We start from the raw sequence: 23,075 nt of genomic DNA, 5'->3' as shown, positions 1-23,075 counted from the left end.
CGAGAACCACAGCTGAAACCATCCTCTATTGTGTGTTGTTGTTGTTGTTTTTTTACCAGCCTGATAAACTACGGAGGCAAAGTAACAAAGAGCTTGAAGATACACGCACAGCGCACAGGCCCTGGACGGAGGCTGACGGCGTCAGACACTCAGAACCAAGACATCCCAGGGGCAGCCGGGAGGTGCCTGTGGCTGCGGCGCGCAGGTAGGACCCGGGAGAGGCTGGCCAGGGGGCTCAAGGGGTGGGGGCGGGAGTGGGGTGGGAGGAGTAGATGGAACCCACACGGAGGTGTTCAGCAGAGATGAACCGGGGGGGGGGGGGGGGGGAGCAGTGCAGAGAGGCCCCAGGATGGAGGGAGAGAGCAGTGAGGAGCCCTGGGGGAGTGCAGGGATAAAAACCAGAAATGGTTTTTTGGGTGTGGTGCAAAGGGCTGACCACGCGCAGGCGAGGGAGGGATTGGGAACTGCATCAGAGACTTAAGTTGGTTTGAAGTTGGTTCCAACTTGGCCGCCCCAGACGCCTCGCAGGACAGGAGAGGACAGAAGATTGACAGCGAATGCTCAGTTGCACAAGAAAATTCACAGTGAGTAGGTGTGCCCCACGGTGGCTCCCGGTCTGTAGCCACACCTCCTCCCCGCTGGGACCTGAACTGGAAGGGATTCTGGCGGGAGGGCATTTTCAGGTTTTGTCCCTTTGAGCTGGTTCACACTTTCCCTCTCGTCTTCCACGTTTGCCCCAGGTAATGGCCCAGGAGTCAGAAATTCTTCCTTCTAATCCAAGCCTTGCCACTTATTGGCAAGATTAGCTAAAGCAAAGAAGCATCCGAGTTTCCTCTTTCTTTGTCTATGAAAGGGAGATAATAACATATTACTGATGAGCCTTACAGGATTTTCCCGAGGTTTGAATAGTAAGATAATGTGGAGAAATGCTCTTAATAGGTTATAATTGCTAGCTAAATAAAAGATGGCATTAATAATAATTAATCAGTTAATAGTTCCTTCCCACTCTCAGCAGGGGATTTGCCTTGTAATCTTTGTAGGAACTTCAAAAACTCCATGGAAAATAGAATTAAAAGATAAATTTATTGTGGTATAAAAAATTTGGAATCTGTGCATGTGAGAGGTATTTGGAAATCACGGAAAACACAGATAACAAAAAGATTATGCCAGGAGTTCATCTTTTCTTGCACCAAAATAAATTCATCTTTTAATTCCATTACCACAGTTTTTTTTTTTTTTTTTTGAAGTACTGTTTTCTGTATCTAATTCCACTATTTGTGGGAAATTTTGAATACCCCTCCGTGTTTCCTTGGCACTTCTTAGAGCACCCACTTCGGCAGATAAGTGGGAAACATTGGTTTTTTTCCCTCTGAGCCACTGTTAAATGTTCTTTTTCCCTGTTTTGGATTCATTTTTCTATTTCTGAAAAATGCAGCTCATGATTGATGGTGTCTTCTTGGCTATCCAGGAAAGTGATTTGTCTGTGTCCTGGGCCCTGCTGCTGGCGTCAGTGTCGCACACACCTCAGGCACATGATCAGACTGAATGTGCTTGGGAGAAGCTCTGTTCATAATGCCCACATTATATTCCCTGCCTGCAAAGTGTTTCCTGGGTCACTTGTCACTTTGTGATTGAAGTGGTTCAGCCAGAAAATGGCTCAGATGGGGTGGGCTGGTAGAACCTTCCCTGGAAGACTGAGAGTGGCTTTGATACCTGCAGACACAGTCACGGTTCCCTGGGGAAGACGACGTAGAGTGTGGGCAAATCTCTCATCTTCTCTTCTCCATCTGTCAAATGTGGCTCTTGCCCCCCTTCCTTCCTGCATCCGCATGTATGAGATGTGATGAGTACATGGGATTGTACTTTGCATGTACTAACGTTGTAACTCTACACGCGCTATACCAATACAAGGAATCAATACTCGGCCACATGGTTCTTACTGGGGATTTACCTGTATGTCACAATCTGAATTATTTCAAAAGCTGACTTTCCCCAGATGTTTATATGCTTTTCTACTTTTCATATCCACCAATCAATGGCTAAATTGAGTATGGAGAAAGATGCTGTTTTAGGTCATATGCCTAATCACCTTCAAAATCCTATCTCAATCGCATGTGTAGATGTACAATGTGTACATGGATCACTTGTGTGTTTCTAAAACCATTGAATACATAGAGGAGGGCTTCAAAAATTCATGGGAAATGGAATTTTTTGAAAGACAAGTTTATTTTGGTGCAAAAATATTTTGAAATCCATCCATAGTGTTTTTTTAAGATTTATTTATTTATTTTTAAACTTTTATTTAATGAATATAAATTTCCAAAGTACGATTTATGGATTACAATGGCTCCCCCCCCATAACGTCCCTCCCACCCGCAACCCTCCCCTTTCCCACTCCCTCTCCCCTTCCATTCACATCAAGATTCATTTTCGATTCTCTTTATATACAGAAGATAAGTTTAGCATACATTAAGTAAAGATTTCAACAGTTTGCTCCCACACAAAAACATAAAGTGAAAAATACTGTTTGAGTACTAGTTATAGCATTAAATCTCAATGTACAGCACACTGAGGACAGAGATCCTACATGAGGAATAAGTGCACAGTGACTCCTGTTGTTGACTTAACAATTTGACACTCTTGTTTATGGCATCAGTAATCACCCTAGGCTCTTGCCATGAGCTGCCAGGGCTATGGAAGCCCCCTGAGTTCACTGACTCTGATCATATTTAGACAAGGCCAGGTCAAAGTGGAAGTTCTCTCCTCCCTTCTGAGAAAGGTACCTCCTTCTTTGATGACCCATTCTTTCCACTGGGATCTCACTCATGGAGATCTTTCATTTAGTTTTTTTTTTTTTTTTCCAGAGTGTCTTGGCTTTCCATGCCTGAAATACTCTCATGGGCTTGTCATGAGCCCATGAGCCGGATCCGCATGCCTTAAGGGCTGATTCTGAGGCCAGAGTGCTGTTTAGGACATCTGCCATTCTATGGGTCTGCTGTATATCTCACTTCCCATGTTGGATCGTTCTCTCACTTTTTTATTCTATCAGCTAGTATTTGCAGACACTATTCTTGTTTATATGATCCCTTTGGTTCTTAGCCCTATCATTATGATCAATTGTGAACAGGAATTGATCACTGGGACTAGTGAGATGGCATTGGTACATGCCACCTTGATGGGATTGAATTGGAATCCCCGGTATGTTTCTAACTCTACCGTTTGAGGTAAGTCAGCTTGAGCATGTCCCGAATTGCACATCTCTTCCCTCTCTTATTACAGATTTATTTATTTAAAAGTCAGGGTTACACAGAGAGAGAAGGAGAGGTAGAGAAAGAGAGAGAGTATTCCATCTGCTGGTTCACTCCCCAATTGGCTGCAACAGTTGGAGCTGCGCTGATCCAAAGCAAGGAGCCAGGAGCCAGGAGCTTCCTCCAGATCTCCCACGTGTATGCAGGGGCCCAAGCACTTGGGCCATCTTCTACTGCTTCCCCAGGCCATAGAAGCCTGGAAGTGGAGCAGCCAGGACTTGAACCGGCACCCATATGGGATACTGGCACTGCAGGCGGCAGCTTTACCCACTATGCCGCAGCACCGACCCTGATCCGTAGTGTTTTTGTAATACATTTTCCTTGAACGTTTTGAAGACCCTTCATATATACATTCCTCCTCCTTTTAAGATGTACTTATGCTCAATTTAGTAAAAAATACATGCAAATATATATTTTAGCAAAAAACGTACACCAGCATTCACGTAGCCCACTCACGTCGAGAGCAGAGTTAGTGGGGAAGAGGAGGAACCGAATGATCGCCGTATAAGCATTTCAGCTATTTTAGAATCTGGAAGTGACCACAATATACAATTCATGTGGTTAAAAAAATCATGGATCAATTTCTTCCCCATTCCTAGTAATGAATATCAATAATTTGCTTCTTCTAAACAGTATGTTAGTAGCTTCAGATATTTTGAAATGAGTTTTTAAAAATACATTTGCAACGTCAATTATTTTGAATCTCATTTGAAGCAATTAAAAAACATCCTGACATTTAAGGTGATATTTTTCCCAAGTAAAATAATTATAAATAATACTAATTATGAACAAATCATTTGGTTACTCTCAGTCTGCTTCAACCTTTAAGTTAATAAACCAATCCATTAAAATTCATCTTGCTCAAAGGACCAATTTGTTTAAAAAAAATGTAGCGACCTTTCACCATAAGTGTGATTGATATTTTCTTTAACAATAATCAGAGCTGTCTTTCCCAGAAGAGAGTGTGGTCAGTTGGTGTAGAAAAATGGGATTCTTTTGTGCCTCTCACTCGTATTTCTTAGATAGGCACACAATGATGATGGTGATGACAAAGATGGTGATGATAATGTACCAAATTAAAACTCTAAGTTCAAAAAGTAACTGGGAAGGCTGGAAGGCTGGCGCTGAGGCTCACTTGGCTAATCCTCCGCCTGTGGTGCCGGCACCCCGGGTTCTAGTCCCAGTTGGGATGCCCAGTACTAGTCCTGGTTGCTCCTCTTCCAGTCCATCTCTCTGCTGTGACCCGGGAAGGCAGTGGAGGATGGCCCAAGTGTTTGGGTCCCATGCTACCTGCATGGGAGACCGGGAGGAAGCACCCGGCTCCTGGCTTTGGATCAGCGCAGCGCCGGCCATAGTGGCTATTAGGGAAGTGAACCAACAGAAGGAAGACCTTTCTCTCTGTCTTTCTCTCACTGTCTATAACTCTACCTGTCAAATAAAAAAAAAAAAGCACTGGGAAAAGATGTCTGAAAATCTCAGGGCAATTGCTTACAAAACCCAACAATAGCATTCATCATGCCAGAAAAAGAGTTTGAGGTATTCCCCTCTGCCTCTGGTGTTTCATTCTCGCCAAAGGTATAAGGCAGGGATTTGCCAGTATGGCCCATAGGTCAAATCCAGTCTGGTTCCTATTTTGTAAATAAAGTTTTATTGGCATACAGTACATCTATTCAGTTATGTATTGGCTATGGTTGCATTCCTATTATAAAGGATGAGTTGAATAGTTACGTCAGGGATTGTATCGTTCATAAAACTTAAAACACTTATTATTGGATCCTTCCAAAAATGTTTTCCACCTCCTATTGTAGGATAATGAAAAAAAAATAGTCATCTTTGAATTTACAACAGCAACTAATATTTGAGCAGCACTTTAGACTCTGTTCACGTTACACCAGGTATCATTCTTCTCACTTAACTGATGGAGGGAGTGCAAATTCTCTAGGGCCAATCAGCTATTAAATGGAACCAGCAGGATGTGGCCTCTGAAGAGGAAATGGCTGCTTCTGGGAGAGCAGTGGAGGAGACAGCTCTGAACCAGCAAGAATGGCTGCCCAACTCTTCCATCCACCCAGGTGCAGTCATTGCCAAAAGACAGTGGGGGCACGAAGCTCACAGCATACTGTTCCCTCTTGATCTGACCTTGGCCTGGGTGATTTTGACCTTGTCTGTGTCTACATCCTCCTTCCCATAAACAGAGCTATACTGGTAAACAGAAAGGAAAGCAGAGTACTTAGCCATCAAACAAAGCTAAGCTTTATTGCACCAACTCTCATTTATCCACACTGAAAGAATGTATCTGCCTTGAACTTGGTGCTGTGGCACGGATACTCCAAAACACCAAAGAGCAGAAAAAGCCTTTGTTTGGAGGATATGCTATATTTTTTAAAATTGACTTTTTGAAATAGCAAATCTGCTTTTAATTAAGTTTCTTTGTATTCAAGTTAATATCAAAAGTATATTTTTCCCCTCTGAGCTGTGACATCTACTAGTAAAATAGGCCACAAGGTGCTAGACAGCAGGAGGAAGGTCTGCCTATGAGATTGACAGATACAAAAACACTTGTTTTCAGGGGCTAAAGATTTTCTTAATTTTATGTTTTCTTGGAAAAGAGGTGAGGGATAAAATAAGAGAGATAAGAATAAGAAACTCTGGAGCCGGCATTGTGGCATAGTAATTTAAGCTACCTCCTGTGATGCCTACAACCCATATGGATGCCAGTTTGAGTCCTGGCTGCTCCACTTCCCATCCAGCTCCCTGCTAATGTGCTTAGGAAAGCAACAGCAGATGGCCCAAGTGCTTGGGAGACCTGGGAGTAGCTCCTGGCTTTGGTCTGGCCCAGTTCTGGCTGTTGTGGCCATTTGGAGAGTGAACAGTGGATGAAAGACCTGTATCTCTATCTCTCCTTATCTCTCTAACTCTGCCTTTCAAATAAATAAATAAATCTTTTTAAAAAAAGGATAAGAAACTCCTATATTGAACCATTCCCAAAGATTCCAAGCCTAAGGTAAAGATTCAGTTAATTGAACAAATGCAACTTTCTATTCAACCCACCTTTATTTTAAATGTCCACTTTGTCAAGCACTACTAGGAGTTAAAGGAGTATCACATTGAGCAAGATTCAGCTTCTTCAGGAAATTATTTATTAGAGCAAAAACACGTGCATATGTTTATTATATACATTCAAAATAAGCAGTGGGATGGGAGTACAGAAAAATCTGACGCCAGCTCCAAGTAGAAGCTATTATTCCTTATGGGACAACCACAGATGATATGTATTGTGGAGGAAGTGGCATTTAGTGAGATTTGAAGGATCCGTGAGTTTTAAACACTGGGAAATGGAAGAGGGGTGGCATTCCAGGAGGAAACAGAGGGAACAACATCACAAAGCACGGGGTAGGGTACGTGCGTGTCCCCAGGACGTCATTCCTTCTAGCTGGAGCCATACAGTTGGTGATGTGGGAAGGGAGGAAGATACAATAGGTAAACCAGGTCAGAACCAGATTCTTGAGGCCTAAGATTACAAGTTAAGAAATCCGGTCTTCACTCTATGGGTGATGAGAGCCATAGACTGTGGGCAGGAGAGTTATACATCATACCTCTGGTTTGGGAAAGAATATCACAGGTGTTTGAAAGGAACTCGGAGGTGAGACAAAGAGGGTGATGCCTTTGACTTGTGCACAGTTGCAAGAGTGCTCCTCTGTCATGACCCTGACTACTGCAGGTTACAGCACTGGATGAGGGCTTTCTGAGGGCATTTATTTAATGGCATGCCAGTGGCATTTACTCATAAAACCAAAAAGCCATTGGGGCCAGAAATAGGGGTTTTGGTTACTTCCCCAGACAGGATGCAATGCGGGTGATTATACTTGTGATTCACTGAGGCCAGGAAACAAATCCTCCACAAACACCCCCTTCCCCTTCCCCCTTCCCCCTGCCAAAGCCCAGTGACTCATGGGTTTTTCAGTTTGATCCGTAGAAGGCTCTGGAGTTGAGGCAGAATTTGAGGTGTGAGGTTAAATCATGAGTCTTTAGCATTTTTTGTTAGAGGAGGAGGGTTTTTCTTTTCATTCTTTCCATCACTCAAGCAATAAGCATTTGTTAAACTCCTCTTCTGGGTGCAAAGAATATGGTATCACAAAATATAGCTCGGATCTCAAATATTGCCCAGTGTAGTTGTGAAAACAGATATAGCATGAGCAATAAGGAGAATGTCCTAAAGTATTATAACAGGAGAATATAGACAGTGCTCAGGGGCCAGAGGGAAGATACATAGCTACATTGGGATGTAGCAGGGGTGCCGTGGGAATGGGGCCACAAAGAACAACTACTCAACTTTCCTCGCTAGTTATTTCAGCCAGTCATCACCAAGCACGCCCCAGGTGCCAGGCGCTGTTCTAGGCATGAGCTTTCAAGCTTTTGCAAACTTCCGGTCCAACGTGAAGACTTAACATATTCAATATATCCAGGAGCCAATTAAACACATTACCCTCAGGGAGTTTCCATTCCTGTAAAGGAATATTTCCAAGAGCAGCAGCTAGCATCTTATTTCAGTGAACAGAAATGAAAGCAAAAGAAGCAAGACCCTAACCCTCTTGGAAAAGAACGAAGAAGGAAACTTTAGGATTGACAGGAGGGCTTACCAATGGGCCTGCCCTAGGCTGGGCAAGTTTCTGTCCCACTCTGGCTGGAGTGGGCAGACATTCTTCCTCAGGGATTCATAGCACTTGGAGAGTCCCCAGACATTCTAAGTTTGCAGTACCTATCAGGCAGCTGGAGTCCCTGAATCGGGGCTCTGACCACAATGGTTTGGACTCACTGATTGCATTTCTGTATCTTCAGTTTGAGTGTTTTACAATGGCCCAGTGCCATGAAGATACAAGCTTCAGACACTGGCTGCTGCTTTTGCTTAAATACTATTCAGGTCAAATTCTGTAGCAGCCGACTGTGGCTTGGAGGTCACACTTAATTCTTGTTTTTTCAGGTTGTCTAAAATAACCAGGCCATGAGGTGGTTACTGTTATGGTACACATTGGAATGGGGTTTGACCTATATAAGGAAGAGAACTGGGACAGAAATAGCTCTTCTGCCCATCACAGGCTTGGAGAGATCCAGTATAAGCAATCGCAGAATCACAGACCTGGAAGACACTCAAGGTGACTTAAGGTGATCCTGGCCCCTGCCTCTGGGCACATACATGCCTGTCTGGGAAGTTAGTATAAACTCTTGAGCTCATTATTTTAACAAATGCATAAAAATGTACCATCCTGAATAGTATAATTCCCTGCAGGGCAGTGATGCTGCCTCGCCTTGGGCAGAACATCTTTGAACTTCATATTTTATAGATCTCAGAACCTGCAGCATATTCTTTTAATATACTTGGCAGAGAAAATCATTGTCTTTGGAGTATGTTTTGCGTTTTCAAAAGTATCCAAATGTCATACGCAATTGGTCTAGCTTGATGCGGGCATTTTTTATTAAGAATTAATTTAAATGCAGCTATAAAATTCTGAGCTGGTGTTTTTCTTTGCCTCATAACTGACTCAAAAGAGACTTACCAGCAATTGCAAAAGTAATAAGTACATATTCCCCCAGATGGCCAATTTGATGGTATATGAGTTCTGGTACGTCATACTGGTTCTCAGTCGGCTTGGTGAACTGTGTGAGGTCGAGGACCTCGACTTACTCATCTCAGAATACCCACCTACCATAGGCGCTATGTGCTGAGTACGTTAAAAAGCAGTAATGCCACTTGCTTTGTAATCATGGTGTGAATAATTTGATCATTTTGAATTTGCCAAATCAAATATGAACCCTATGATCACCTCTTACCTTGAGGGTACTTAGCCACTAAACCACAAAGAAAGCTGGTTGTGGTGGGTAGAACGCTGTCCTGAGAAGAATGCTCAGGTTCTGGTGTAAACTCTGTTACAAGTAAGATGGGTAGCTTTGGGAAAGGTGCTTAAGCCTGTGTCTCCATCTTCAGATACAATGATTGAACTAGATGATGGGAAACGGTTCCATTTGAGAAAGCAAATGGGGAGTAGCTTCTTTGTGCCTATCTCTATGCATGGGAGGACTCCTGTATTTGGGAGTTACGGAAACCTAGCTTGATCTAGTTAGGTTCAATAACCAAACTCTAGGAAGAACAAGGCACATGAGGCTCTAGAGGTGACTACAATCAGGGCCCTGGGCGTCTTGTGCTTGGCGTCTCTTCCTGTACCAACTTCATTCATTCGCATCTGCTTCCTCCATGCCCCCTCCTGCCTGTGCTCCCAGAGACCCCAGCACCCACCTGCCCTAGGGAAAGTACCACCTTGCTTCTCATGGCCTCTTGATGCATTTTTCTCTCCTATGAGACTGCGAACTCTTCAAATGCACCAACTGCCTTAACTGGTTTTGCGGACTTTTTTATTCAATTATTTATTTATCAATTATTGACAGCCTATTAAGTGCTCTCTTCTCAGTCTCCAGGGGCAGTAATATCAGATTCATGTGCCCCAGCTGACCAAACCCAAAGGGAAATGTATGAGAAACAGACATTCACAATGCAGTGCAGCGTCATGAGTCCTTTGCAGATGTCAGTGCTAGGAGTTATAGGAGCGCACAGGGGACCCTCCTCCCTAAAGCAAGACAGAGAGACATGGAAATGGACCCCTCCTGGCCTGTGCCAAGTCTATTGACTGTGGTTGTGTAGGGTGTGGAGGGAGAACGTGATCTCTGCAGTGACAGTATGGTATGAGAAGGTCAGGAGATGCCCGTAAGGCTTATGTGTGAGTGGAATAGACAAGACAGAAACACAGGAAATAATTAGAAAATAAGAGAGTTTCTCAGCCGGCGCCATGGCTCACTTGGCTAATCCTCCGCCTGTGGCGCTGGCACCCCAGGGTTCTAGTCCCGGTTGGGATGCCCAGTACTAGTCTTGGTTGCTCCTCTTCCAGTCCAGCTCTCTGCTGAGGCCCGGGAAGGCAGTGGAGGATGGCCCAAATGCTTGGGTCCCCGCACCTGCTTGGGAGACCAGGAGGAAGTACCTGGCTCCTGGCTTCGGATCAGCGCAGTGCTGGCCGTAGTGGCCATTAGGGGAGTGAACCAACAGAAGGAAGACCTTTCTCTCTGTCTCTCTCTCAGTCTATAACTCTCTCTCTCTGTCTGTCTCTCTCTCTCTCTCACTGTCTAACTCTGCCTGGCAAAAAAATAAAAAAAATTAAAAAAATAAGAGGTTTCCAATAAGTACTGATTTTACAGCATATGTGCTAGGAGTATTGAAAGGGTTAGGGTCACTATTGACTTATCCTGGAATTCTCTCAGAGAATTTGGTTTTTGGAGGCCAGCATTGTGGAATAGCAGTAAAAGTGGCCTCCTGTCATGCCAGCCTTCCATATGGGGGCCGGTTCATGTCCTGGTCACTCCACTTCTAATCCAATGCCTGGGAAAAGTAGCTGAAGATGGTCCAAGTGCTTGGGCCCCTACCACCTACATGGGAGACCAAGAAGTTTCTGGCTCCTGGCTTCAGCCTGGCCCTGCCCTGGCTGTTGTGGCCATCTGGGGAGTGAACCAGAGAATGAAAGATCTCCTCCCACCCTCATTTGGAACTCTGACTTTCAAATAAATAAATATTTTTATAAAGAAAATGTAGGTTTTTGTCTCACTTCATGACGAGCTGGCAGTGCTAAACCTGAAATTGGAAAGTCCAAGTTTCAATCTTACTCTTCCAGGTATTAATTTGGTGACAATTTCTCCATCTCTATTTTGTGGGTCTTAAAATGAAGATATTAAGAGCAATCTCTGAAAGTTATACTGAAGATAAAATAAGGCATGTAATTGAAAGTACTTAGTAAACTGTAAAGTATTAAACAAACACCAGGAGCAGGTGCTTCACCTTGTGGTTAAGATGTCCATGTGCCACATTGGAGTACCAGGGTTTGCGTTCCAGCTCTGGATCCTGACTCCAGCTTCCTGACAAGGCAAAACCTGGGAGGCAGCATTGATGTCTCCAGTAATCCACCCATGTAGGATATCTGGATTGCACTTCTGGTCAAGCCCAACTTTTCTGGTAAGCTTTTGAAGAAAGGGAACCAGTGGACAGGCTCTCTCTCTCTCTCTCTCTCTCTCTCTCTCTCTCCAGTTCAAAAATAGTTATTCTTTGTTTTTAAAAGTTTACTTATTTATTTTTATTTACATGAAAGAGAGAGAGAGAGATGGAGAGAGAGAAAGTCTTCTTCAGTTGTTTCATTCTCAAATGCCCTCGACAGCTGGTATTGGGCCAGGTTGAAGGCAGGAGCCAGGAACTCTGAGTAACCCATGTAGGTTACAGGGACCCAGTACTTAAGCTACCCTCTGCTATCTCCCAGAGGATAATTAACAGGATGCTAGATTGGAAGAAGAGATGGAACTTGAACCCAGACACTTCAATATAGGCTGTGGATGTCCAAATCACCAGCATAACCCATTGTGCCTCAACACCTGCCCCTCCAAATTATTCTTTGAGTCTCTTTATCTAAGTTAGAGAATCATTCATTCACAAGGATGCTTGGGAGGTATGATGTGAACATAGTTACATGGGAAGATATAATACTTTAACATGCAAGTTAACTTTACTTACTAGCTGAAAATCTTGGTTAATGCTATTGCAAAATACATACCATGTAAGTGAGTTGTCTTTTTATGCATCTGTGACTCCAAGGATAGGGTAGTCTGACTCAGCTGTACGTGTGATAATGCTAGGAATTAAGTAGTTTGGATTTTCAGATGATAAGGAATTCTCTCTCCTATGCTAACTGCCTTGTTGCTGACAGACATCTCACTTGAGAATCTCTCGCAATATATTATAAGAAGTGCAATTTTCCCTCCAGCACCTTCATTTCCTTTTCTTCACATGATCGACATAATAACCTAATGATAGCATTTTATTGTATTTTTTATTCTAAAGATTTATTTATTTATTTCAAAAGCAGAGTGACAGAGAGACAGATCTTCCATCCACTGGTTCACTTCCCAAATGCCCCCCAACAGCTGAGGTTATGCCAGGTCAGAGCCCAGAGGCCAGAACTCCATCTGTGCCTTCTGTATGAATACAAGAACCCAAGTACTTGGACCATCATCAGCTGCCTTGCGGGTACATTAGCTGGAATCTGGATTGGCAATGCAATGTAACTGGGACTTGAATCACCCATTGGAACATAGGTTTGGGCATCTGTTTAACCAACTGTACCACAATGCCTGTCCCAATAATGGGATTTCAAAGTCATATGCATTATTATAGCTTATGGAAAAAACCTATGCATGGTGTTCAAAAAAAATTTGCAGTAAAATCAACTCATACTTTTAGTTCCATTATGTCGTGAACTTTTATAAGTATCTTGGTTGGGTCCGGCACTGTGGTGTAATGGGTAAAGCCGCTGCCTGCAGTGCCAGCATCCCATATGGGCACCAGTTCGAGTCCCAGCTGCTCCACTTCTGATCCAGCTTTCTTCTATGGCCTGGGAAAGCAGTAGAAAATGGCCCAAACCCCTGGGCCCCTGCACCTGTCTGGGAGATCTGGAAGAACTTCCTAGCTCCTGGTGTTGGATCTGCACAGCTCTGGCCATTGTGGCCAATAGGGGAGTGAACCAGCGAATGGAAGACTTCTTTCTCTCTCTCTCTCTCTGCCTCTCTGTGTAACTCCACCTTTCAAATAGATAAATAATCTTTAAAAAAATACCCTGATATTCTGTCTGAATCAATCCTACATTCTGGTCAGGTATGGAGAGAAGGTGGAGAAGTACATCCAAAAGATACAGAATGCCCTGCTAACGGCATCTGAGCTCTTTGAGAACACCTCAAAGGGGAAGAGTGAAATACTAAAACGTAGGCAGACTATGCTCAGGCACCGGTTGTATATAACATTTCCCTCCACCTGTGTTCCCTCAGTTCTGTGGGTCCACCACTGTCTGTGGCTCTCATCTGGGAAGGCCCCGCCTTGACTTCCGCGTGCCCCCTGGCAGCAACGCCGAGCCCATCCTCACAGGGGAGGCTGACTCCAGGGCTTTCCCAGAGTCTGTGAAGGTGGCACTGAAAACCACACAGTGAAGGGTGATAGACTTGTTATCCACTCTCCCTCACTGATGACTTCAACAAACCTCTTCTTTTCCAAGAGCTGCCTGGTTCAACTTCCATAAGGAAAGAGGACCTGGCTCCCGTGGTGGAATACGCGTTCTGTGAGATATCAATGCGTGTCCACAAAATCAGGAGGTGGTCTAAGATCAAACAAGTTTACGAAATCCTCACTATGTCCTCACAGGAGAGGTAAAATGCATATAAGTATATGTAAGTGCTCAAAGTAAAAAAGTAGAATATTTGAATTCAGATTTCCGTAAGTTATTTGCCCTTAGAACTGTGATATTTTATAATATTTATTAACAATTTGAATACCTCTTGTTCCTAGATGGTAGGAAGATATTGTTCTTCGAGAAGTCTCAGCAAATAGTTGTATTGAAGGCTGAATCCTTGCTGAGAGTAGAAATGTCAAACATTGCTTAGATAAACTTTCTAAACAGGGAATAGTGTTTACCATCCCAACAGTTCTTTAGAACAGCCCTTTCTTTATTAAATTGGAGGTTGGTCCACCTTGCGGCGCCGGCACACCGGGTTCTAGTCCCGGTTGGGGCGCCGGATTCTGTCCCGGTTGCCCCTCTTCCAGGCCAGCTCTCTGCTATGGCCAGGGAGTGCAGTGGAGGATGGCCCAGGTGCTTGGGCCCTGCACCCCATGGGAGACCAGGAAAAGCACCTGGATCCTGGCTCCTGCCATCGGATCAGCGCGGTGCGCCGGCTGCAGCGGCGGCCATTGGAGGGTGAACCAACGGCAAAGGAAGACCTTTCTCTCTCTGTCTCTCTCTCTCACTGTCCACTCTGCCTATCAAAAAAAAAAAAAAATTAAAAAAAAAAAAATTGGAGGTTGGGACAGGTGAAAAAGTCAATCAGCATCTTACTCCATTCATCCAGGGAAACTTTATTTCTAAGATTAATTTGGGGAAAAATTTTCTTCTTTTCTGCTCTTGGAAAATCTCTTGATAATGGGAAAATCGACTCTTTCTCTTCCTCTACCCTGCCCTTTTCTTTACAAAGAGTGAGTGTGGGTTTGATTGATAACTATTATAGTTTGTATTTGATGGGACCCTAGGGAAACTTTCTAGCCAAGGGAAAGAGTAACTGCTAGTATGAACTCTAATCACAGGAAAATCCTCTCCTCTCCTTCGACCTTTCTGTTGCTCTGAGGTCGTGAGCCATATATTTAATAGAATTGTTCCAATAAGATTGGGTTTTCATAGGCTCTCCAAAGTATTTTTGCTTCCTACCCCCAAGAGAGCCAGGAAGAGACTAGGCAATGGTATCGTCACATGCATCACTGTAAACCTCCTCCAGTAAGCTTTCCTTGACCCACATTCTTCTCTACCACTGCCTTCCTCAGCATCTCCTCAGAATTTATGCAATCCTAGGTGTCATTTTACCTACAGCAGAACGTATTCAATCACAGGATGTTGCTTTACCTAAAGTAACACGATGTTTTGCAGCTGACTTAGCCTATTCACTTGAGTGTTTTCTCTGCCAATTAGTATTTAAAATCCATTAGAAGCAGATGCAGTGTATTTCATTCTCTCACACTATCTGAAAAGTCTCACGAATGCAATGTTCAATGCATAGTAAGTCTTTGTTTACCTGAATTGATCTAAGAATAATTGACATGGAATGAATGTGGCGATATCTACTCACCTTCTGGGTTTGATATCCATACGAGCAGAGCGTGAACACTGGAGTCATCTGCCTGACCTAGGTTCAGATCCTAGGCCAAAAGCATCACTAAGCCTTAGGCTCCTGATTAGATCACTCGCCTTTTCCTGGGCTTCCATTTTCTCGTATACATAATGAATAGTTCTTATATGCCCTTTCTGAAAGGCTTGAATGAAGAATAGAAGTTTAAGTTCCACTCTAAGTTCTGGGCTTGAATCCCATTTCTGCTTCTTACTACATCATCTCAGAGCCCCAACTCCCTATTCTGTGAGCTGGGGAACATAATAGGATTTATCTCCTGGAATTGTTTGGATTAAATAAAATAATATGTGGAAACCTCAGATAACTAGTAAGCATTCAGTTAATGTTAACTCTTACTAAGAAAGAGCACCTAGCACACCTCAAATACATTTCAGTTCTTTCTTCTGCTTGTCCCTGCCTTGAAGACAGTCGCCACGGCAGATGGACTTGAAGTTCTGTTGGCTAAGGAGACTTCACTTTGATTGTATGAAAGGCATTGTAGCTGTGTTACCTGTGTGAGATGGCACCAATTCTTCTGGATTTAAAATAGCTTATGTTCTTTAAGTGTGGGTTGGCTGCATGTTTTACTGAACACAGCTATTTTGTGTGATGTAGATTTCCTCAGGATATGAATCAGAGAGAAAGAACTAAAGTCTTGTCCTAGGAAGAAAGGGGAGGAGAGGCAGAGGATTTTTCACTGGTAAGGCAATTTACACACTTGTCCTTTTTATGGTGAGTCATGGTCTATGATACATCTCATAGCAATGTCTCTGAATTTCCAATTCTGGAATTAGATATCCCAGCCAAATAAGGGAGAGAGAAGAAAATAGACTTTTAATTCACCTAGTTACAGGGTTCTAGAAGTAGGACTTCAAGAAAATGGCTCCATTTTTAGTCATACTTTTAAACCCAACGAGAGAGAGAATTAGCTTTCAAAAAAATCTTCAGCAAAAGATTCAACATGGTTTTTCAATAACCAGCTCTAGAGTCCCAGAAAAAAAAAATCTTTCCAATCTCTCCCTCAAATCTTCTTTTTTCCTTTCTGCAGCTCCAGGCTAACTTTTCTTTGTCTTTCTTTCTGTCTTTCTTTTTTTTCAGTCTCATTTTCACTGACTTAAGCTCATCTCTAAAACGACTCTGTAAGCGTTTTTAAAACATTTTAAGCATAGAATCCTTAGTCTTTTACTTTTCCTCATAAAGCAAATTCAACTTATCTACACAGTTTCTGTGCTGTTCAAATTTTTTTTTTTTATTTCAAGCCATGTTAGCCAACTCTTCTGAGGATATTCTCATCTATTCTAATAACTGAATATAAAACACCAAAAGCCTGTTGTGTTCATTAAGTACCCCTAGGACTTAGTACCACTCAGATTACTTGGCAGGTGCTTAAAATGTTTATAAATATGGCCTTGATAAATATGGCCTCATATTTGTATGGCTTATATTGATTTATAGAAAATTTTAACTTTCTCAAAGTCTTTTCTGAGGTTATATTATTTTTGTGCCTCGCCACTCAGAAACTCTTACCTTTGGTTCTAAAGCCAGTAAGTCTCGGGGAGAAGATCTGAAATTGGTTTCCAATTTCTAATCACATAGGCTATTGACTTAACCTGAATAGTTGCTAAAACAGAGCTTTTAGTGATTTGAAAAGCTGTAGATCCCTAAACTCAACTGCATACTCATCTAGTGAGAATAACGAAATGAGTGCCCACTGGTTCTCACATCACTTTGTTCTGTTGTATATATGAGCGTCATGTTATTTTTTTAATTGTAAAATGTGACTTGTTCAGAGTTAGCTTTTATTTACCTCTGACCCTTACTTATTCCCAATGTTTTTCTATAAGCTCATTCTCTTTTTAAAAGATTTATTTATTTATTTATTTGAAAAGCAGAGTTTCAGAGAGAGAGAGAGGAAGAGACAGAGAGAGATCTGCTGGCTCACTCCCCAAATGGCCCCAGTGGTTGGAGCTGAGCTGATCAGAAGCCAGAAGCCAGGAGCTTCTTCCAAGTCTCCCACGTGGGTGTCAGGAGCCCAAGCCTTTGGGTCATCTTCTGCTGCTTTCCCAGGCACATTCACAGGGAGCTGGACTGAAAGTGCAGCAGCCGGGACTCAAACTGGTGCCCATATGGGATGCCAGTGCCGCAGGTGACAGCTTTACCCACTATACCACAGCGCCAGCCCCAACAAGCTTGTTCTTTTATACAGTATCTCTACATTTTGTTCCAGCTATGAAATCTTCATAACACATGATATAGCAGTTTAAACTCTTCATCATTCAGATATACAACAAATTGGTGCCTCAAATAAATGGGCGGTGATCAGTGCATCTCATTATGAAGTTTTATTACTGTAAAATCAATATTCCTTTTATTACTATGTTGGAATTCAAAGTCAGCAAAGGTGGATATTAAGTGATCAGGATTTCTTGCACTGAGTTCCTTAAATGCAGGGACAATGTCAGAAATTTCTCTATAGTCATCCTCTAATCCAGTGTCTGAAATCTGTAAGAAAACCTAAGAAACCTGAAATGCAGTTGTGACTTTGTCCATAGCAGTGTAGCCTTAGGGAACTCATTGAGCATCTGCCATGTATCTGTAAAATATGCTGCTGGTCTACCTTTTAAGGACTAATAATAGGAATGTTAGAGTCTTAGAAAATTTGACCTAAAGGAATATTTGTTTTAGACAGACTTCATGGAGTTCTGTTCTTCACATAATTTACAAACTTATGATCTTTGTGTGAATAATCAAAGCAAAAGGGCTCTTGGTGACATGTTTGTGTTAATATTTTTAATTAGTAATTCATTTTTGGCAAATTTTCCATATCTGGCTTTTTTCCTCCATTCACATTTATTGTGGTCTTCTTAACTCTCGAAATGGAATTGCCCATTTAGAGCTATGTTGAGGAATGATTTGCTGCTATCCTGATTCATAAATCTCAACAGGAAGAGTCTAGAGCCAAGCAGCTCAGAGCATTGTGAAATCAGTTAAATTAGGCTCCTGGAATATGTGAGCAGTCTACCCCTTTCTCATTAATCTGAGGCAGGATGCCCAGAAAGAGTATTTCCAAAGGTTAGTGCAAGAGAGAAGTCCATTGAGTCATTGTTGGATGCTGCCTTCCATTTATAACATTTATCCATGAAAGAAGTCTGTATTCTAATGCTGCCTTCTGAAGAAAGTCATTATAAACTTGCAAATGAACAACTTTTCATCCTCGGTGTTTCTCAGTCCTGAGCGAGTATCTGACTTATCTAGAGAACGTGTTAGCTTATAGATGCCTGGGTACTACTGTCAAAGTTTCTGAGTACTTAGATCTAGGGCAGGGTCAATCCCAATAATTTGCAGTTCTAACAAGTTCCCAGGTTGTGCTAATGCCACACGCACAGAGATGACACACTGAAAACACTGTGCCACTTGATGTTCCTTAAGGTGGCCAAGACAGGGCTGACATCTGGCATAGCAGTTGATGCCACTCAGGCCGCCACACCCTATATTGCAGTGCCCAGGTCTGGATCCCAGCTCTGTTTCCCAGTTTCAGCTTCCTATTAATACGCATCTTGGGAGGCAGTAGGTAATGGCTCAACTACCTGGGTCCCTGCCATTCACATTAGACACCAAGATTGAGTTTCTGGCTCCTGGCTTCAGCCTGGCCCAAGACCCAAATGGCCACAGAGGCCATGGGGTAAGCCAAGCTGTGGCCAGGAGCCTGGAACTCCAGCTGAGTTTTTCATATGAACCGTCATCTGCTGCCTTCCCAGGCACGTTAGCAGGAGGTTGGATCAGAAATGAAGTAACTGGATCTCAAACCTGGTGCTCTGATGTGGGATGCAGGCATCCCAAGTGGCACTAAAACCATTGCAGCACAACACCCACACCAAGAAAGAGTTCTTGTTGAACTGGAAAACAGTAATAGTACTAGCGTTCCAGTAAAGTATTTGGCTTTAGAGAGGATATTGTCATCCACGTTGAGGGTCTTAATGCTTTGGGGGCAGAGATACTTGTACTGGTGAGACCCTGTGTAAATCCATTTTGATTGCTTTAGATTCACCATGAAATATGAACTAACATTCTCGACTAAAATTTCAAAAATTGTTCAGAAGAAAACAAAGCTCAAGTATATGCCTCTATAAAATATTTATTAAAAATAAAATGAAGCCAAACAAAATACAAAAAGTATGCCATAAATGTTCCATTTAAAGTATTTTTAAAAAATGAGCCAATTGACTGAGGTTTTTAAATGGGGAGCTCATGTCTTTTCAACTAGAGATCCTTTTCCTGGTAACTGTTTCTATATCAAACATAGGCATTCTTCATTGTTCCATTAACCTTCAAATTTGTTCAAAATTAGGGGGTAATTTGTATAGACATAGAATTTTCCAATTCTATGTATATGAATGTCTATAACATTTTTTGCATGTTAAATGTGGATGGAGTAATTTCCATGAGAAATCTCCTTCAATTTTCCCTTGCTTTTTGTTTCAAAGAACCGGTTGGGCTCTACCCTCATCAATGTTTGTAGTTTAAAAATTTTGACTCCAGTTTCAAACATTTGTAAATAGGAGTTTTGGTTATCCTTATTTACGATAAGTCTATAAACTTGAATCAGCAGTACAAAGCACCTGCCCGATTTTACAAAGAAAGATAATGGGCCTTTGACTCTAAATTCCTCTGAATTAAAAAAAAAATTGTGATGTTCTGGAGGATAAAAATTGTGTATCTTAGTGCATTGCCTGAACAGAATTTATACAACTCGGTGAGACATTGCCTAAGTGTTTCACAATGATAATTGTCTTAGTTTAGGCTGCTACAACAAAATATCATGAACCACAGAAGTCCAAGAGCAGAGTGTCAGGTTGGTCATGTTTCTTCTAGGTTATACAGTACTGACTTGTCCTTGTGTCTTTTCATGGTGGGAAGAGGGTGAGAGAATTCTCTGCAAACCTTGTTATAAGCACACTAATCCCATTCATGTGGGCTCTTCCCTTATGACCTAATTTTTCCCAAAGGCCCTACTTCCTAATCCCATCATGTTGGGGTCAGGATTTCAACATATGAATTTTTGAGGAACACAAACATTTCATCTACTGTTACAACATATTTGTAGAAGATAGATGCTTAAAAGGTACTTATTGGGGTTCTTTCATATTGTGATCATGTGAATTTGATGCAAAAGAGGAATGACCATAGTATTGAATTCAGAGTTGTAAGAGGAAAAGAAATGAGATTGTCCTGTGCAGTATTTATTAAAATGCACGACCCATTGTAAATGTCCAGTAAATTTTTAATATAGGTATTAGGTGATGGGGTTTCTTAGGAACGAATCATAAAGTTGTCAAAATCAGGGAACTGCTGTGTGTGTGTGTGTGTGTGTGTGTGTGTGTTTGTCAGGAGTAGGGAGAGAAGGTTACCATAGCCAACGTTACTTTACCAAGAACAAAGATTTAGCAGCAGAGCCATGGAAGAGCCAAGTGGACAAGAAACAGTCATTCAGCTTTTATGTGCCAGGCACTAAAGTAAGCACCTTATATTCACATTTTCTTTAGTCCTTATGATAGTCCTGCACAGAAAGTTGTTTTAACCCAATTGTATGGGGGAGGAAATTGAGTTGGGAGAAATGGTTAAATGCTACAATGGGAAAAAGCTCTCTGCAAATTGTTAAGTAAACTAAAAGACTGACCTTCTCTGTAAGCTGCCCATAAAAGAGTAAAATCCTTGCCAAGGTCACTACGGGATTTGATTTCTAAGCCCCCAGTCTTTTCACCATACTAAGTTATTGACTTGCTCATCTAAATCCAAGTCAAATTCAAGTGCATGATGCTCGCTTGGTCAGAATCAAAGTGTCCCTTACTGTGCTCTTGGTCATGGGTTTCAGTTCACGCTTCTGAACATGTGTGTGGATATGGTTCAGTCTTTGGTCTTGACAAAAATTAAAGACAAAAGGAAAATCTCACCTTTGTCCCATGGGAGGAAATGTTCTTCCCTTTTCAGAACACCATAATATAGTTTCTCTGGAACCTGACTTTTTCAAACTCAAACAAATATTGTCCTGGTTGATAAAAAACAGAGTGTTCCCTCTCTTTTTATAGGAATGCCAAAATGAAAGAGAGAGAAGGAAGGAAGACCTAATTTAATTTTGTTATTTTCACAACAAAAGAAAATCAATTAGACCTATAATTTTTTCAAGGGGAGAACCAAACTGTAGACACTTGGTTTGGGCGGCTTGTTGGAGAAAACAAAGGATGCTACACTCTGTTCATTCGTGGTAATCCGTTGTTGAACACCAAGTAGCTTCCTCTATAGATGAAGAACACTTGTCTGGCAAAAGAACTTACAAATACTCTATTTTACACCCGAGATTCTTCTGAATAAAAAATAAGTGAATACAAGCATTTTGAAAACTTGATATGGAAATAGCAAATTTCCAGTTCTGGACCCTTTCAGGTTTGTTTTTTTTTTTTTCCCCAGATGTGAAAACAGAAGCTCTTCCCTCGGTCTGTAATTGGTCACCTAAAATAGGGAAAATGATGCCAGAGTATTAAGTGTTTTTTCTTTCTATAACCTGGGATAGGGTGTTGGGCGCTCTCATTCAGGAAGGGAGCAGAGAACTGCTCGGTTTTTGTTCCGCATTTTGTATGAGAATGCCTGGGTACAAATAAGAGGGATCTTCAACTAGTTCATGGAAAATATGTATAACCAGAAAAAGCTGGGATTTCCAAAATTTCACACCAAAATACACTTATCTTTTAATTCCATTTTCCATAAACTTTTGAAGTTCCCTCAAATCTGAAGGATTTAACTTTTCAATAGCAGGAAAAAGTTGTTCATCCATGTCTACAAAGGCCAGTTGAGAAAAAATGTAGGGCAGTTATAGCATAGAGCTTAATGGCTCAAAGAGTAGCTAAAGTTAGAAATTGGTTACCAAGAGAAATTGTAACGTTCCTTTTCCCAAAGAATTTTAAAAATCTGCTTAGCGTCCATCTCAGGTAACCTAGGAGCTCGTCCATCCAGAGATAGGAATCTCATGAGCCCGAAGGGTGAAGTCCAGGTCTCTCCTTCGCCCGATGGCAGGGCTTGGCATATACGCTGCACACAATTTCTACATCACACGACAAGCCAGTTGTTCCACAAGTTTTCCTTACTTAGCAGCCAACCCACTTGTTCCTTTTGTCTCTTTGTAGGAAAGCTGAAATCCCTCGAGAGAGAGAAAGGAAGAGACAGAGAGCAGACACCCAACCTAGCTTCCTCCAGTTTAGGCAACTTCATTTGAACTCGTTCCCAACTTCCCTCACCCCAAAGCCACCTCCATGAAACCGCAGCCCCCCACCCCCACCCCACCACCCATGCATTAACATTTTCTTTAGTGGTGCAATCTTGTTCTGAGATTACAGGGAATGCTGAGTTTCATTAGAGTTCCTTCACCAAACTTATTTCATTGACACTGCCCCTTGGAGAGTGCTGAGTCATTTCCCAGGCTCCTCAGCATTCCATGGACACCTCATCCTTTTTTCTTAAGTCTCCCTTAATTTGTTTCCCAACAGACTTGTCTTTGGAAAAGATGGAGAAGAGCCAGCAAACTTGACTGCCTCCCTTCTGCTCCTCAGGTGAGTGTAACTCATAGTTCCAACTAGGACGCAGGTGCTAGCAAAGAGTGTTTCCCCAGGTTGCCTGAGGGACTGCCCTGTTTGATCGTTGGGACACTGGCACTCTTTCACGGAAAGACTGGATGACACTTCCATGCTTCTTGTAAAATTCATCTCTGGGCTAATGTTAGGGTGTGTTTCCCCCTCGCATGCTTTAAAGAGCTGGGTTTCTCTTTGCCGAGCATCCTAGCAGCTGTGTCTCATTTGCTTTGCAAGGGCATTTGAAGCAATTGCTACTTTGGAAGCTGCTTAACATATGGGATAATTGTCTTAAAGCACTTTACAGTTTGCCTAGTGCTTTCTGAGTATTTTACCCCCGTCGCTTCTCACAGAGGCCTAGAAC

At 42.2% G+C, this 23,075-nt stretch overlaps 1 protein-coding gene across 11 annotated transcripts in view; it reads left to right on the top strand.

The window, feature by feature from the left end:
- Positions 1–23,075, top strand: part of LOC138843476 (uncharacterized) — a 287,086-nt gene that overhangs the window by 166,236 nt on the left and 97,775 nt on the right. For 10 of the 11 annotated variants that reach the window (XR_011378215.1, XR_011378217.1, XR_011378216.1 and 7 more), the window contains 2 exons: positions 60–205; positions 22,631–22,693. Coding sequence is in view for 4 of the 11 variants with exons in the window: in XM_070047383.1 (XP_069903484.1) it covers positions 60–205; positions 22,631–22,671 (187 nt within the window). In the remaining 7 variants the exon portion in view is untranslated. Of the gene's footprint in view, positions 1–59; positions 206–517; positions 585–22,630; positions 22,694–23,075 lie in introns of all 11 variants that reach the window. The other variant, XM_070047381.1, reaches the window with a different exon arrangement.

Source organism: Oryctolagus cuniculus, chromosome 1 (assembly GCF_964237555.1).
Source record: "Oryctolagus cuniculus chromosome 1, mOryCun1.1, whole genome shotgun sequence".
NCBI lineage: Eukaryota > Metazoa > Chordata > Mammalia > Lagomorpha > Leporidae > Oryctolagus > Oryctolagus cuniculus.
The sequence above is the reverse complement of the archived record's forward strand: the minus strand, read 5'-3'. Positions and strand labels throughout refer to the sequence as shown.